This window comes from Notamacropus eugenii, chromosome 1 (assembly GCF_028372415.1).
Source record: "Notamacropus eugenii isolate mMacEug1 chromosome 1, mMacEug1.pri_v2, whole genome shotgun sequence".
NCBI classification, from domain to species: Eukaryota; Metazoa; Chordata; class Mammalia; order Diprotodontia; family Macropodidae; genus Notamacropus; species Notamacropus eugenii.
Genome location: NC_092872.1, coordinates 117223774 through 117242335, shown reverse-complemented (window position 1 = coordinate 117242335; position 18562 = coordinate 117223774). Strand labels below are relative to the sequence as shown.

At 34.4% G+C, this 18562-nt stretch overlaps 1 protein-coding gene across 3 annotated transcripts in view; it reads right to left on the bottom strand.

Annotated features, from left to right (window-relative positions):
* Window positions 1-3743: 3743 nt before the first annotated feature.
* Window positions 3744-18562, bottom strand: part of IFT74 (intraflagellar transport 74) — a 161048-nt gene continuing 146229 nt past the window's right edge. For all 3 annotated transcript variants that reach the window (XM_072612407.1, XM_072612390.1, XM_072612399.1), the window contains exons 18-20: window positions 16032-16157; window positions 5656-5716; window positions 3744-4207 (exon numbers count right to left, since the gene is read on the bottom strand). In XM_072612407.1, the coding sequence (XP_072468508.1) occupies window positions 4089-4207; window positions 5656-5716; window positions 16032-16157 (306 nt within the window). In that variant the 3' untranslated portion in view covers window positions 3744-4088. The remainder of the gene's footprint in view (window positions 4208-5655; window positions 5717-16031; window positions 16158-18562) is intronic.

Here is an 18562-nt window from a genome sequence, read left to right as displayed (position 1 = left end):
ACCAACCTAGCTAAGCTAGAGAGTTTCATCGCAAGAAGGCTGGCAGCCATATGTATATTTCTGGCCACAGCAACTCATACAGTATCCTACTAAGCTATGGCAAAGTTGCAATCAACATAGATGGAGGATATATCCACCGCAATAAAATCACAAATCTTTTGAAGTTAATGAATATCATCCCTATTGCTGTTGTTCAGTTCTTTCCATAGTGTCTGACTCTTCATGACACCATATGGTGTTTCACTTCAGTTTTTTGCCATTTCCTTCTCCAGCTTATTTTACAGATGAGGACCTGAGGCCAACAGGGTTAAACGACTTGCTTTGTAAGTGTCTTGAAACCAGATTTGAACTCAGAAAGATGAGTGCTCCTGACTTCAAAGTCAGCACTCTAGCTAAGCACCTAGTTGCCTGTTATCCTTAAGGAACACACAAAAGTTTTATTTAGAACATAATTTTATAATAATTTGGAGAGGTGGCATGGTAGATATAGGATCTACCTTTGTGCCATGAAGACCTGAGTTCAAGTCTTTTCTCTGAAATATGCTAGTTATGTGACCACAGGCATATCATTCAACCTCTCAGTGTACCAGAAAAGTAAGACTATAAATTAGAGACAAATGCACTGGTAGAGAAAATTTCTATACCAGGACTTCTGAGACGAGCAAAAATAATAGGTCCAGACCAAAAGCCAAGGGTACAACACTAGGAATTTTCAAAACCCAATTTTATTTTTATTTCATTATTTCTCTTCAGTTTTAATGATTTCTAAATACAGTGAAATGAACACCTAGTCTGAATTCTTTCTAGGTAGTGAGAACACACTATTCCTTTTGCCTTATGCTTTCATCAGATTTAAATTCTTTTTCCCCTTGGGAAGTTTTAGTTCTCATCTCATGACAATTTTTTCAATTGTCATATAGTGTAACCATGTGTGTAACCTTGTGTAACTACCCTGATTCATCAGGGAGTGGAGAGAAAAAGCTGAGTACTAAACCATAGTTCCTAAATATTACTTTTACAAGTGCTGAGGCATTCACATTTTACATTATATAGAAATAAGAAAAAAATGGTGTTAAATTTTTTAGGAGGCAATCTACTCTATTCAAAAATGAACATTAGAAATTAAGCTCTGATAGCTCATAAAAAAGAGCAACCATCTTAAAAAGTGACACTGTATAATGTATACTAAATTTCTACGTTACTTTTGGAAGACAAATTATCTAATAATGTGTTTAGTTTCAATTTAACATATGATAGGTATTGTTATATAATTTGAAGGCACAATTGTATAACTAGACTTTAAATTTCAAGAGGGAAGGAAATATTTTATCTAATCTGTATGTCCTCCAGTGCCTAGAACAGTGCACTGAACACAGTGATTTTCTGAATCCTATAAATTCAGGGGTTTTAAATCCTATAAATTCCTCTATTGATAATTTATAAAGATTAAAAAAACCCTACCTAATCAGCACTGTGGCTTGGTCAATCAAGAAGAACCTGGGAACTATTTAAGAAATGTTCAGTTTGAGACAACTCCAAAGAACTTATGATGAAAAATGCTATGCACCTCCAGAAAATGAACTGATGAATTCTGAATACAGATCAAAACATACTTTTTTAAACTTTCTTCTTCTTGTTGTTGTTTGAGCTGTGTTTTCTTTGGCAATACAGCTAATATGGAAATATGTTTTGCATGACTGTACATATGCTTGTAGGAAAGAGAAAATGAAGGTAGGGTAGGAGAGAATATGGAACTTAATTTTTTAAAATGAGAGTTAAAAATTGCTTTTTACATTATTTTGAAAAAAAACAATAAAAATTTTATATAAAAAAAGAAATGTTCAATTTGGGTTCTTAATTCTGAATTTGTGTCTCAAGAGATAACAGCATATGGAAATAAAAAATAATCAACGACCAGGTTATAACAGATTACTACTCAATGTGTCAGTTCTTGATTTTTCTCTTCTTTTTTCTACGCACAATATTTGACCTAGATTGCTATATAAGAATTATTTGACAAGAGGGAAGAGAATGTAAAGAAATGGACTCAGGAAATATAGCTGAAATTGTTAGTCACTGAAAACTGGCTTAGAGAGTTTCTTAGAGAGCATTACTGTTATCTGCCCTCACTGCTTTGTGACTGAAAAGGAAAAGGCTATAGGAAAAAGGAGGAATTATGCAATGTCTCTCAGGAAATATAACACTATAAACATGCTTATGACAAATGATAAAGAGGGAAACAAAGATTTTACAACCTTCTCATATTGCTATTCATTTGCAGAAGCACAGATTTTTAATCTGTGGATTTCAGTTAGCATATTTATCCATTCTGCAGCTTCTTTCCATTACTCCTTACAGGGTGTTATTCTAACATGAATGAAACTCAATGAGCAATAGGTCTGGCTGAGGAAGAGTCTGCCTTGTGTGGATATTAGTCTCCAACTCTATCACAGCAAACAGTGTATTCTTGTTAGATTTGCTGAAACACTCTGAGAGGAAGGAAGAGACATTAGTGAGAATTTTCCTCTGATAACAGATTTTTCATTTAAAGAAAACCTATTCAGTTGTAATCCCTAAATATCATATATTAAATAATTTTAAGGAAAGTTGGAATTTTCTGAAGAATAATTTTATAAAAATTATTTTTTGAAAAATAATATTTCATTGTTTGGTCTTTGCAATGCTTCTCATCTGGAATGACACAATCATTTTAATGAATGGAGAGTAAATCTCTATGCTACTTATTTTCTAGGTAGATTGGTTCACCTTTGTTTAAGGCACAGGACTTTAGTGAGGTTTTACAGTGATGAGCTCTGTTCACTAACTATGGTCCCTAGTAATAGTATTAATAATTGCTACTAATTTGGATCTTAGTTTGAAAAGAAAGATATGAATAACATATATCAAAAGAGAAAGAAAGTGAAGGGAAATGGCAAATACATTTAGCTTTCTTATGAAACAAAGAAGGGCAAAGAGTATAACAGCCCACAATCATAATTTGCAAAATGCTTTCTTCCCAGGAATATACAAGAAATAAAATCAAGATAATTAGTGGTTTAAAAATGTGTTATCTGCCCACAGTGAACAAGGGGCTTTTTATAAACCTGGGTTAAGTATGCTAGAATTCATTTCCCTGATTTTCATTTATATTTAATAATGAAAATACCTGTTACAATAAAATCTATATTGGTTATTAAATTTTCCAAACGGTACATATAGGTATACCTAGAATACTCTGTAACAATCCTATTTTTTTTTAAATTAAATTCCTGTCCTAGGAGAAAGTATGAATTAATGGTGAGGAGGGGAAGAGTGAAAGGAATTTGTTAGAGGAATGAGTAAATGTGATAAGAGGTTTGAAAGTATGTCAATCCTGCTTTCACTTCATCTTTTTTCCTGTACCTCCCAGCCTTGCCTTTGTAATCTACCCTCAGTTTTCTCATCTGGGCTTACCCTGACATTCTTAGATATTATTCTGTATACAAGGAGGCAATTCTACAATAAATAGGTATATGCATAAATACATTTTCAATCACCAGATAGAGTGAATGACTGAAGGACTATGATGAATTTCAATTCTTTTATGAAGATTCAATTTTTATCTCTTCTTTAAAAAAAACTATAAAACACTGCTTTTATTGGTATATTTAATATGTGATTGATAAAATTTTTAATTCTTACTAAAAACCTGGTTGGAAAAACAAAAGTGAGATTAATTAAAATAGCTGACAAATAGGAGAGGGTAGTTTTAAAATCACAACTATTTATTGTACTATGTTATCATGTTATAGACATATCTGAACATAAAATAGGTCATGACAAAGTAAACACTTTCCTTTTAGGAAAAACCACCTTGATAACTAATCCATGCATTTTAAAAAGTCCTTTCTTGGCATACTGCTTTCAAAAATAGGGTGATACTTTCAAGGACTCATTTAAATAAACTGCTCATCAACAATAGTTTGGAACTATACATGGACAGGCTATATTTTCTTCTCTTTTTAGTGTTTTTTCTATAAATGAACTTGTTCAAAGCTCAGCAGCACAGGATTTAGGGTACTTGTGGACACCTTGAAGTAAGTTTGGATTCAGTTTCGGGTGGTGTTGTGGAGAGAGTCCACGATAGTTTTATTGTATTCAGCAATCTGTTTAGTCACATTCTTCATAACTGGCCGATAATCACTCTCCTGACTCTTGGTTGCAATGACTGATTAAGGTAGTTAAGGGAGAAAAAGAAAAGCAACGGTAAAATTTTAATTTAATTATGGTTATTTCTACCTATTCAAATCAGAGCACCGATGGATGCTACAAAAATCTGAAATTATATAAAAAATATTGTGCTATTTTAATAGGTTAGCTTATGTAACAAAAGGAACAAAACAAAATATGTTTAGCTTACCCTGACCAGAATCGAAAAAGGGTTTTCTCTCATTAATGGTTTATTGGATTTCAGTGCTAATTTTTTTCACTATATTGACAGGTTTCACCTTCTTGATAGTAATACAGCTCTGGATGCTTTTAAGCAATACTTTCTAGTCCCTTTATGTTCTAACTTTAGCTGTTTCTGATACTGATGATGTTTTTTAATTAACCAATATTGTTGGAGGTGGAGTTATTGAATATTTTTTTTCTACTGAGAATGAAAAGTAAAGTCCATGCAGCCTTTCAGCAGATTCAGCAGCCTTGTAGGTGGCATATGACCTGCTTTCAAAAAGCAGTAATTCTCAAACCCTTCCCCAGTAGAATTCTTCAATTTAAACAAAACATTGGTAGAATCTTTATAGTAAACTTTTCTAAAATTCGTTTTCAATGCATATTATTAAACAACACAAGGTTAATTAAAAATAAATTAAGTGTTTCAGGGTTCCTTGCAGCACAGCTAAAGAAGCACTGACATACAGCCCAAGCCACAAGGGATCCTGTACATTATGTGCAATTATAGCTGCCTAACTCTATGATGGAATAGAAAAAAGGAAAGAGAAGGAACCATGATACTCATGGTAAGACAGAGTTGGGAGACAAGTTCCTTTTCTACTTCTTTTCAGGGAGCTCCTGAAATTCTTAATTCCACTACAATAGCATGGATGTCATTATAATAGCATGGATGGTCTAAGCAGAAACTAGGTAAGGCTGGATTGGGTGAGACAGAAGCAGGACAAGCATGTGTGTACTTTACATAAAGTTTAAAAATTGCATTGTTTGAGTATTACTTAGCCTTCACCATAAATGACGACATTACAAAACATTGACATACCATAGAAAGTGAGTTTTGTAGCACTGAAAATATGTGCATTTGTAAGTGTTCCTGAGTCCTTTCCCTACCCTGCCTGGGTGTTGTACACTATGCTGGTGCCAGTCTTGTCTAATTTCAGTTCCCAAGTAGAGAGGATTTCAAGGTTCAGACTAGGTTGGAGCCTTTTTTCAGCCTGCCCTAAAACTATATCCCTTAGCCCTTCCACTCCATGCTTTCCTTGTTCCTTGTCAGAAATAATGGAGGAGGTGATGGCAGCTGTGCCTAGAATACTTGACCTCATGAGGTTCTGATTCTGAAGTAGCAGTATACTGCAGTATCTGGTGTGGTTTCACTGGAGGTCTGTGATAGAAACTCAGAGAAAATCACCTGGGCAAGTTTATTGGTAGCTTTTTAAAGGATACATTCTTTCATCACAAAGTTATTTTGCTCATGGTGTTGCCATTTCCTCTCCAAATTTGTAAGCTGAAAACAAAAAGAAAAATGTTAGCAAATTCCTAAAGTTAACAACTCAACAACTATACACCCTTTATGAGAATAAGGGGGAAAAAAAATCTTCAACTTTAAATCTTATCAGGTCCTGGCATGCAATTTTGCTGATAAGGCCAGTGTGAACATAAAAGAAATTTAGAAAGGAATAAACAATAGAAAATAAATTTACAAATATGCAATTGGTCTCTAAAATGATTTTTATTCCATTTGTTTTCAAAGCAAAGGGAATTTCTAACAATGAATGCAAACTGACAGATCCTAAGGATCTGACATCTCTCACTTCTAAAATAAGAAGCAATTCAAACATATATATGGAATAGATGATGGGTATTTTTTAGTGCAAGGAACATTGGATAAAAGCTAAGGGATCTGCATTCTAGTCTCACTTTGGATACTAAATAACTGTGATTTGGAGCAAGGTACTTCCTATCTCTGGGTCACACTTTCCTAGTTTGTAAAATCAAAAAAGCTTGGTTACAGATCAGGACTAAAAGGGATTTTAGAGATCATTTCATCCATGCCCTCTTACATAAGAAAAGATCTCAGGAGGCAAAGTAAGAAGTCCCAGGTCATTGAGCTCATCCAATCTCTAGTTCTTTAATTCTGTGTTTTATCAGATGTCATATATCTCCTTTAGAATTTGTGAAGTCTAACACCACAGACGATCCTATACATCCTAACACTGTCAAAGGGTTCAGCCCCATAGGAGAAACTTCCTTATTTCCCGAGCTGAGTTTCCTGACTGAAGCCAGAAGCTGCGATAAGAACAGAGCTGCAGGGAGAAGATTATAAAAGGCTGGTGAAATGTTGGCACTGTTTCAATAATTTCAGCATCAACAGGAAGCTAATGTGGATATTATATTGATGGCTGCTTCCTCAGAAGACAATTTGACTGGTATAGTATTAAACTGTTTTTTTAAAAAAATATATTCAATGAATCAGGCTTTTCCTTTATGAGACATACAATATATTTATATACATATGCACATACACACTCACATATATTCTAAGCAAAATATACTATAAAAATGCTTAATATTTAAAATTACATTTAATTTATATCTTTTGTTTTTACATCAACTTCATTTCCAAAAAAAAAAAAAAAAGACCTGGATCTCACTCTGTCTGGAAGTGTTTTTCCTTAAGCAACCCATCCCCCACCCTCCTTCCCTATACCCTTACCTCCTGGCAGTAACCTCTCTGATAGTAGGGCTTATAGACATGTACCACCACACTCTGAAAACACCTTCATTTTCAAAAATATCTTTCCCCTCCACCTAATGGTAAGCTAACTCATCTAACAAAGGACAAAAAAAAAAAAAAAAGAATCACGAGTTCAACCAACATATTAATTATACTGACTGTGTGTGTGTGTGTGTGTGTGTGTGTGTGTATGTGTATGTGTAAAGCATTTATTTTATCTTTTCTTTGGAGCCAGCCTTGGTCATCAAAATTATACAATATTCAGTTTTGTTTTTTTCTATTTGCACTATTACAATCATTATATAGTTTTCCTGACTCTTATTTCACTCTGCATCTTTTAATACAAGTCTTCCCATACTTCTCTCAATTCTTTACATTCCTCATTTCCTATGGCACAGTAATTTTCCGTTACATTCACACACCACAATTTGTTTTCCATTCTTTGTTATGATAAAATGTGCTGGTATTAATAGCTTAGGGTCTATATGAGTACTTAATTTTCAAAAGGAAAAAATATTTCAAAATGATAGTCATCTACATATGAAAAGAAAAATGAGTTAGCAATTTAAAAAGATCTGATCAAGTAAGCAATCTATCATTGGCACTGGTTGTTCTATTCAGAAGTTAAAATTCTCTTTTAAAATCTGTCTTTAAAATTCAGAAGTTAAAAATTCATTCTTAATGTAACATCTGTCCCATCTGCCCCATTCAACCTGAGGTAAATTCAAGCTGGTGAGTTAAGTGAACTGCATCTACCAAACTGTACCTACCATGGGCTAACAAAACTAAATCTTCTACACTTTGTGCCCCAGATAAGACCTTAAAATTAAAAGGAACTTAAGGAAACAGTCTGTGCTTTTTAGTAATAATTCTTTACAACAATCCTTTATAAATTAACATACTAGGACTTTTTTATTTGTATCATACAACAGAGTAGTTTCTCTATAATGAAGTAAATATCTGAAGTGCTACGTGATCTATGCTACATTAAAGTTTTTATAAGTTAATTTCTTTAAGATATTATTTCACTTCAGTTTAAAAGGTATGGTAATATATAAAGAGTGAAGGTTAAAGCCATGTTGTTATTGTGGAAGAAATCCAAAATATTTAACTGAGTTTTAGCTATTTATAAAGTATGCTAAATTCAGAATTCAGGAAATTCACAGAAGACTATAAAATAAAGTTATAGTAGTTTTTCTAATCTATTTTCTAGGAATTCTCAGGAAAATGCTAGGTGCTTGCTTCTAAGGATTAATTTACTACTTTATATGTTTAGATTTATACAGCACAGGCACAAAAGGAGAACTGGCTGACAAATTTGAATTGCGTAGATGAATAAAAAACTTTTGAAATAATAACATCTACATTATGGTGTAGGCTTTTTTTAAAACATGAAATTTAACTTTGAGAATTTCACCATATTTTGTTAGATATTTAGCTGTATCCTGAAGGTATCAAGAAATCATGATGGTAAACCATTGCTATAAACCTAATTAAATGAAAAATTCATTTTCACACTACAATTATTATTTGGTTATTGGCACAACTTGAGTATGCCACAAAATTCTTCAGATTTCAAAGTGTAGACATGGTCTTCAAATGCTGAGACTGACTTGATTAAGTCTTAAGGAATTAAGACTTACTGTGTGGACCTGCTTCTGAGAGACCATATCCTTTATTCCCCTGTTCCAGAGATGGGGACAAATTCTTTCGTTTGGCTGCAGGAACAGGCTATATCTTTCAAACTCTCCAACAGTATCAAGAGTGGTAAAGGTGCAGAAGGTCCTGTCCACCCACAGTATGGGCAGTCATGAATTAGTTGAATAGAGGAAGGGGGAAAAGCTTATTTTTCCCTCTTACAGACTGTATGGCTCAGACAACTTGGAGATTTTGGTCTGTTTTATTTGTCCTTTTCTTCGTGACCTCTCTGTAACCAATGACAATGCTGATTACCTCTTTTTAAAATCTAAGTTTTCATGACATTCTTCTGTCCTGGTTCTCCTACCTATCAGACAATTTCTTCTATGTTCCTCTGCTGGATTTTCATCTAAGTCATTCCTATTAACCATAGGTATCCCCCAAGACCCTGTCCTGAGCCCTCTTCTCTTTTCCCTCTATGTCAGTTAACTTGGTTATCTCAACAGCTTCAATGGATATAATTAGCATCTTTATGCTACTGATTCTCAAATCTCCTTATTTAGCCCTAATCTATCATGTGATCTAAGTCTCACATATCCTGCTATCTATATGACATCTCAAACTGAATGGCTCATAGACATCTTAAACTCAACATGTCCAAAACAGACTCTAAATCTTTCCCTACAAAACCTCCCACTTTCCAAACTTCCCTATTACTGGTGAGTGCATCACTATCCTCCATCACAGTAGGCTCACAACGTAGGAGTCATCCTTGTGTCCTTCCTTTTCTTCACCCCCCCTTTCCCTATATCCAATCTATTGCTAAGCCTTATCAATTTCATCTTTGTAACCTCTCTCATGTATGTCATTGCCACTATCCTGATGCAGCCCCTCACCATGTCATGCCTGGGCCATGGAAAAAGCCTGCTAATTGATTTCTTTGGCAAGTCTCTAGAGACCATCCTCTACTCAGCTGTTAAAATGTCGTCTTTTTTTTTTTTAAATCAAGGTCTGACCATTTCATACCCATACTCCATAAATACCAGTGGCTGCCTATCAACACCAGGATCAAATACAAAATCTTCTGTTTGGCATTCAAAGTCCTTCATAAACTGACCCCTCTCAGTTTTCTAGTCTTATATTTTCTCCTCTTCATCCTCTGGTATTCTTTGATCCAGTGACACTAGCCTCCTTGCTATTCATCAGACAAAACCCTTCATCTTCCTACCATACACATTTTCACTGGCTATACTCTATGCTTGGAATGTATTTCCTTATCTCTGACTCCTGGCTTCCATCAAGTCCCAACTAAAATTGCACATTTCACAGGCAGCTTTTCCCAATCCCTCTTAATTCTAACACCTTTCCTCTGTTGAGTCTTTCCAATTTATTCTGTAGATAGCTTGTTTGTATAGTTATTTGCCTGTTGTTTCTCCTGTTAGATTGTGAGCTCCTTAAGAACAGAGATTATTGTTTGCCTTTCTTTGTATCTCCAGCTTTCTCTTCCCCACAATTACTATTTATCCAGAAGTAAAATTGGCTGCCTCTGTAGACAGTGGATTTACCACTACTCTGCACCTTTAAGTGAAAGGTTTATGACTCCTTCTTGAGGACAACTGTAGAGTTCAGCTATAGATTAGACTATATTTCCCAAGCTACTTGCAATTCCAATATTCTCTTAATTGTCTACTTGAGTATTATGTTGTAACTGTAGTTACATTGTTGATTGTATATTTAAGTGTTGTGAAATTGCAAAACAGAAAAATATTAATTCTGGAAAATGAAGTTAAATACACAAAACTTCACAAAGTTTAAAATTTGGATTGGCAAAATGGAATGGGCCAACTGTTATTCTGGGCAGGAAGAATAGCAGAGAAAACTCGGAGGTTATCTGGTAGAAAGAAGGCAGATGGTGTAGGCAAGATGGTGAAGTGAGAGAAGTATTTTTGCCCAGTACACCTCTTCTACAACATACTCTTCTAAAAAACATACTAGACCAAATTCTGATCAGGAAAGTCAATAAAAAGTAACAGAGTATATTTCCAGTCTAGGAAAGTTTAGGAAGACAGAAAGAGAAATATAGGGAAACCGGGGTCAGAGCTGGCCAGGCATGCAGTTGAGCAGCAGCAGAAGCAGCAGCTGCTGTGCTGTAAAACCTTGTGTCCATGGGCTAAAAAGAAACTTAGAGCACTACAATAGAAAGCACTGAAGTATAAGGAAATCCCAAGGGACCCCTGAACTAGTACAAGTAATAGGTGCCATTTTCTATTACCCATTACCAGTTCTAGATCACAGATCTATGATGGACAAGAATGAGCCATCAGGGTCTACCTGAGTAATGACCAAGGAACAATTTTCAAAAACCTAGCTGTGTGATGAAGTACAAGAGAAGAGCAGAGGCTCAGTTCTAACCTTTGGCCCAGTACATAAGCCTGCAGTACAATAACCAAAGCAGGAGACCAAGACCAAGGGGGGAGTCAGCAGTTCGGAACCCGCAGAAACTCCAAGTGCACTGACAATGGCTAAGTCTAGAAGCAGTCTATTGAAACTCAACTATACAGAAGCCAACATACTCAACTTGTAGAGCTTAGACCAGGAGGACAGTGAACAGAACTCTCTCTGGATCACACCACTTTGAAAGCAAGGAATTAATAAACCCTCAGATTGAGCTGGTGAAAGCAGTAGAAAGAGATACAAGGACAGAACCTCAGGCTACATACACCTTCCAGAAGTGTGCAAAGTCTAAGGCTAAAACAAGTCAAAGTCAAGAAGTAAGTTGGAAACATGAGTCAACAAAAAAAGAACCCAAACATAAAGAGCTACAATTGTGACAGGGAAGCTCAAGATTCAAATACATAAGACTTTAAATTGAAAACATCTATAAGCTAAGACTGTAAGTAAAATTCAGATTAGATACAAACCCAATAAAACTTTCTGAAAGAATTACAGAGGAAGCCAAAAAATGATTTTATAAACCAAATGAGAACTATGGAAGAAAGATAGTGAAAGATAATTAATAGTTGGTTAAAAAAAAAAAAGCTATAAATCTTGTTGAGAAGATAACACTTAGAAAATTTGAATTGGTCAAACAGAAACTAATGACTTCATGATACATCAAGAAATACTAAAACAAAGTCAAAAGACTGAAAAAGTAAAAGAAAAATGTGAACTATCTCACAGGAAAAACAACTGACCTGGAAAATAGATCACAAAGAAAACATTAAAAAAATCACTGAAGTATCCAAAACCCATAACAAACAAACAAAAATGTTTAGACCTCATATTTCAAGACATTATACATGAAAACTGCCTAGCTCTCTTAGAATCACAGGACAGAATAGATATTAAAAGAATCCAATGGTTACCTTCTTGAAAGAAGCCCCAAAATGAAAACACCCAAGAATATTATCACCCAAATCAGAGCTCCTAGGTCAAGGAGAAAATACTGCAAATAGACAGAAAGGATTTAAGTGCTATGGAGCCACAGTCAGGATCACACAAGAGTTAGTAGCTCCAGTGTGGAGAAAAAGGGAGGCTTGTAATGATCCTATGGAAGGCAGAGGACTTAGAATTATAACCAAAAGTAACTTACCTAGCAAAACTGAGTACAATCTTATAAGGGGAAAAATGATATTTAACGAAATAGAGGATTTCTCAGCATTGTTGAAGAAAAGATCAAAAAATAAAAAATTTCAAACAAAAGATTTAAGCGAAACATAAAAAGGTAAATATGAGAAATCAAGGGCCAACTAGATAGTACAGTGGATAGTGTGCTGAGTCTGGAGTCAGGAAGACAAATCTTCCTGAGTTCAAGACACTTACTAGCTGTGTGACCTGGGATCAAGTGACTTAACCTGTTTACATCAGCACCTTGTCTATAAAATGAGCTGGAGAAAGAAAAGGTAAACAACTCCAGTATCTTTGCCAAGAAAATTCCTGATGGGGCCATGAGGACATGACTGAAATGAGTGAACAACACTACAACAAAAATAAGAAATTATAAGGGACCAAACAAGATTAAACTTGTCTTAGAGGAAGTCTAATTAGACAGAAGGCTTTGATATGAGTCTATTATGTTGGGAAGATCTCAAAATAAGAAAAGGGAGGAAGGAAGAGGAAGAGAAGAAAAATCATCTGACATAAATGGGGCATGCAAGGAAGAATTTATACAATGGTGGGAGTGGGAGCGGGGCAGGCAACACTTCAGTTTCACTCTTATCTGAACTGGTTCAAGGAGGGAAAAATAAACACAGAGTTGAGTATAGAAACTCATCTTACTCAATACAAAAGTAGAAGGGGAAGGAGGTTAAGAGAAAGTGATGGGAAGAGAAGAGTGAAGGTAGTGGTCAGAAGCAAAACAAACTCTTAAAGGGAGTTAGGGTCAAAAAGAGAAGTATGAGTAGAGGAGAATAGGGTAGAAGGAAATACATAATTATCAACGGTAACCATGACATGATCTCACCCACAAAATGGAGAGGATAGAAGAATTAATTAGAAACCAGAATCCAACAATATTTTGCTTAGAAGAAACATACTTGAAACAGAATGATACCTGTAGAGTTAAAATAAAGATCTGTAGCAGAATTTGTTATGCTTTAACTGAAGTAAAAAAAAAGGGAAGGTGGTAATCATGATGTCAGACAAAGGAAAGCAAAAATTTACCTAATTAAAAGAGATAAACAGATAAACTACATTTTTCTAAAAGTTACCATAGACAATGAATACTGAAAACATGTATCAAAATAGCATAACATCTAGATCTGGGATGGGGAACCTGAGGTCTTAAGGCCACATGTGGCCTTCTAAACCCTTAAGTGTGGCCTTTTGAGAAAATTCAAATTTTACAGAACAAACAGAAGGCCACACTTAAGGATTCAGAGTCACAGGGTCCTCACCCCTGATCTAGAAGTTACAGGAGGAAATAGATAGCAAAACTATAGTAGTGAGGGGAACCTCAATTTATCCCTCTCAGAACTAGATAAACCATAAAATAAACAAGAAAGAAGTTAAAGAAATGAATGCAATTTTAGAATACTTAGATACAATAGACCTCTGCAAAATATGGAGAATACTGAATGGGAAAGGGAATACACTCATCTTTCAGTTGTGCATGACACCTTCAGAAAAACTGATTATGCATTAAGGCATAAAAGAATCTCAAAAACAAATGCAGAAAAGCAGAAGTATTAAATGTACTTTTTACAGACTTCAATGTGATAAAAATTGCATTCAGTAAAGGACTTTTGAAGCATAGATTAAAAGTTAATTGGAAACTAACTTAATTCTAAAGAATAAGTGGGTCAGAACAAAACAGAGAAATAATAATTTCATTAAAGATAATGACAAAAATAAAAAAAAAAACCATACCAAAATTTGTGAGATGTAGCCAAAGAAGTACTTAGAGGAAAATTTATATCTCTAAATACTTACATAAATAAAAAGAGAGAAAGAGCAGATCAATAAATTGGGCATGCACAAAAAAATGAGAAAAAACAACAAATTACAAAACCCTAATTAAACATTAAACTAGACATCCTAAAAATAAAAGGAGTGAATAACAAAACTGAAAATTAAAAGGACAAAACATTGAACTAAGCTGATTTTTGAAAGGAAAAAAAACACAATAAAATAGATAAACATTAGTTAATCTGATTTTAAAAGGAAAATCAATTTACTAGCATCAAAAATGAAAAAAAGATGAATTCATAACAAATGAAGATGAAGTAAAAGCAACTATTTGGAGTTATTTTGTCCAATTATATGTCATTAAAACCGACAATCTAAATGAAATGGACAAATATATACAAAGACATAAATTACTCAGAAGAACAAAATAGGAAGTAGAATAGTTGAACAGCCCTTAGAAAAAGAAATTGAATAAGCCATAAATAGAGTTCCTAAGAAAAAAAACTCTAGGACGGATGAATTTAAAAGTGAATTCTATCATATATTTAAAAAATAATTAATTCCAATACTCCATGAAGTATGTGAAAAAATAGGTAAAGGAGTCTTGTTAAATTCCTTCTATTACACAAATATAGTCTTGATACCTACATCAGGGAGAGCAAAAACAGAGAAAGAAAACTCTAGGCCAATTTCCTTAATGAATGCTGATGTTAAAATTTTAAGTAAAATATTAGCAAGGAGATTATAACAATGCATCACAAAGATCACATGCTCTGACTAGGCTAGACTTATACCAGAAATATAAGGATGGTTCAATATTAGGAAAACTATAAGTATAATTGATTATATCAACAACAAAACCAACAAAAGTCAAAATTATCTTAACAGATGCAGAAAAGCTTTCAACAAAATAGGAAATGCAGTGGTTGAACCAGTTGTGATATATGAATGTAATGTAATGTACTGTAAGAAATGATGAAGGGGGTGGTTTTGAGGAGACTTGTATTAACTGATACCAAGTGAAGTGAGCAGAACCAGAAGAACAATTTATACAGTAACAGCAATACTGCAAAAATAATCAACTGTGAAAGACAATAACTCTCATCAATAATCCACCACAAATCCAAAAGACTCATGATAAAATACGATTTACACCTCCAGATAGACAAAAGATGGTCTCAGAGTACATACACACTGAAGCAAATTTTCTTCTATTTATTTTTCTGCTTTTAAAAAAACATGGCTAATGTGGAAATTTGTTTCACATGAGTTTTATTTCTCTTTCCATCTCAATACATGGGGGAATTGGGAAAGGGAGGGTTTGAATTTGGAACTTAAAGGGAAGGGGAAAAAAATCCAATAACTGCCGCAAAAGAAAAAAAATAAATGCAAACACAGAGAAAGTTCAATACTTGTGAAGGTGACAGTGAAGAAAGTAGTTTAGCTGGGAAAGGGAAAATTCTTGTCAAAGAGTTGTGAAGAAAATAGACTGCCAAGGTAGATTTAAAGCCCGGAATAAGAAGACTGCATTTTTATATGATGCAAGGGCAACAGAAAGCCAGCATAAATGTTTAAAGCAATGGAATGGTGTGATAAACAGAGTCTTAAGAAGACTAAATTGGTTGAATTTAAAAGATGATCATTTCTCCAAAACCTGTTGCTATCATGGTGATAGGGAATTGTGAATGAGGTTTGTAGGAAGTCAGGATGTGATGAGTAGAGGAATTGAATTATTGAGACTAATTTGTATCAAGTATTAGGATAAATACAAAATTTAGGTAAGATACCACTTCTATTCTCACAAAGTTTATATTCTGGCAAAGAGAGAAGACATAGATAACTGAGATATACAACAATACATATTAAGCATATGAAAGAAATACAGAATAGAAGGCTTTTCTTTTAAGTTTATAGGAAAGATATTGTTTTGGGCCCTAGATTCTAGACTAAGGAAGAATCAGGATAGACTACCCGGAAATAGGTCAGCTTTCTAACTCCTCCCTCCCAATTAAAAATTAAAGGCTAACTTTTTTCTTCTTACCTGAGAATGAGTCTCATTCTCTTGCAGTTGAGTCTTTAATGTCTCAAACTCCAAATTTAGCCTCTCCATTACTTTCTTATATGTGTTTCTGCGTTTTGACAGTGCTGTTCTTGCTTTCTGGAGTTTCTAGGAGAAAACACAATGTTGAATGTATTATTCAGGATATAACAGTAACCACTATAAAGAACATGACAGTGTAGTAATCTTAATCATGGCTACATCACTGTCCAAAACCCAGGAGTAGTCCAAAATACCCCAGGCCCTTCCTAGCACACATTGCCTTTCGGGGACCTGGTGGCATCACTGCCTACCCTGCCCAAAGTAGCAGGTAGGTAACTAAGGCCCAGTATCCTGACCATGACTTCTAACAATATTCTAAGCTATGATCATTAGAACTGATCTGCCACCCACCACTATCCCTATGGTGAGCAAATTTCCACCACCTGTTACTTCCTTTATCCTTGTATTACTGGTAAACTATCCCCATCTGTACTTTCATTCTCTCATTCCCATTTACTCCAAAACTAATCCACTCCATAGTGAACAAAATTCCCTTCATTCCTCTTCCTCTCACCTACTTGCTGTCACTGAGACATGGATTCCCCTAGATGGCACTGTATTGAGAGCTAAACTATATAACCCTGGATGTATACCCCCAACACAATGGTTCTGTATGGGAAATTGTAGTATTTTTTTGCTCCTCACTGCCACTTCCTGACTATCCCTTTACTCATATCACTCAGGACCTTCTCCTTCTTTGAAATTCCATATCCTTTTCAAATCATGGCGGCTACTGTATACCGGCTCCCAGATCACTTTTCTTCCTTTCCCAAGGAGAAAGTCACTGTCTCCTTTGTTCTCCAAATCCTGCCCTTCCTTATACTAGATGACTTTAACATTCATGCTCACGCTCCCTCAAATTCCCTAACTTCCCAATTCATCAATATCTGCAAATCCCATGATCTACTTACTACTAAACTGGTACTAAACTGCAACTTAGTCACACACAGGGAAAGTTATACCCTGGATTGGATCTCACTGATCACCACAAGTCCTCCACTTTCTTAATTAAAAAAAAAAAAAAGTCATTTCCTCTATCTGATAATAACCCTCTAATAATCTTTGGTTCAGGGTACTTTAAAGATTACTTGTTAGAAGAGGCATCTCCACAGTTTCTTGACCTCAGAACTTTGGCATTGCTTGCCAAACTTCTACTCTGAGCAGGAGGAAGTCACATTAGTTAAGTTTCTGTTATTAAACTTCAGCTGTACCCTTATTTGAACAAAGCAATCTTTTTATTATCCTCTATTTTCTTTCCTATAAGAGTTTTTCCAAATGTTTCTCTCTCCTCAAACCTTTCATATCTTCCCTTTCCACACCTCCTTCCCCCAACCTCACCTTTTAGTTTACTCAGAAAAGTTACACATTTGACATGGGCTACTTACTCTACATTTTTTGAATCTCAAACCCCCCATACATCATTCCCCACTCTCTCCTTTCTCCTCGTCTCCTACAATAAGGTGTTCCTTTTTGGGTCCGTGATTTCATTCCTTTTCATTTTCTCTATCAGATTACAACCTCCATGACCCTCCATTTATCCCCATCTTCCATCTCTCTCTACTGGTTCCTTTGCTATTACTATCTTTAGGTACATCTGTCTCCTCTACTCTTAAAAAACAGGGATAGAAAAAAACAAGAAAGGAAAGGAGGATCAATGAACAATTAAAAAAACAAAGGAAAGAGTATAAAGAAGCTCAGAAGTTTAAAGAAAACTTGCTATACAAAGTAGCATGGAAGTGTTGGAAGTCCCATGTTAAATTTCAAATATCAAAAAAATTAAAATGCAAGGGAGAGATTCCAGAGTTTCATGGAAAATCCTTTTTTCTATTTTCCTTTGTATATACAGGAAAATGTTATTTATTGATGTTTTTCAACATGATGTTTTCAACCTTTTTTATTATAATGAAAAGGGAATTTTAAAAAAGTCACACTAAATATCTAAAATCTCCAAACTATATGGATAAGGAGCTTTCAAAATACAGATACCTACTTAGGGGGCAATTTACATCTGTAAATGCTTACATTAGTAAAAGAAAGAACAGATCAACTAGCTGGACAAGTAACAACAAAAAAGACCTAGAAAAATAACACATTAAAAAATCTCCAGCTAAGCACCAAAATATCAATGTTGAAGATTGAAAGAGAAAATGATAAAATTGAAAGAAAAAACCCTACAACCAATAAAAGTTGGAGATGGTTTTATGAGAAAAAAAGGCCAATAAAATAAACCATTAGCTACTTTGGTTTAAAAAAAAAAAAGAATATCAAATAACCAGTATCAAAAATGAAAAGAGAGAGTTCACAACTAATGAAGATAAATAAAAGCAATTATTAGGAGCTATTTTGTCCAACTATATGCCAATAAAATTGACAATATAAATAAAATGGATGAATATTTATCAAAAAATATAAATTGCTGAGATTAACAGAGGAGAAAATAGAACACTTCAATAACCCCATCTTAGAAAAAG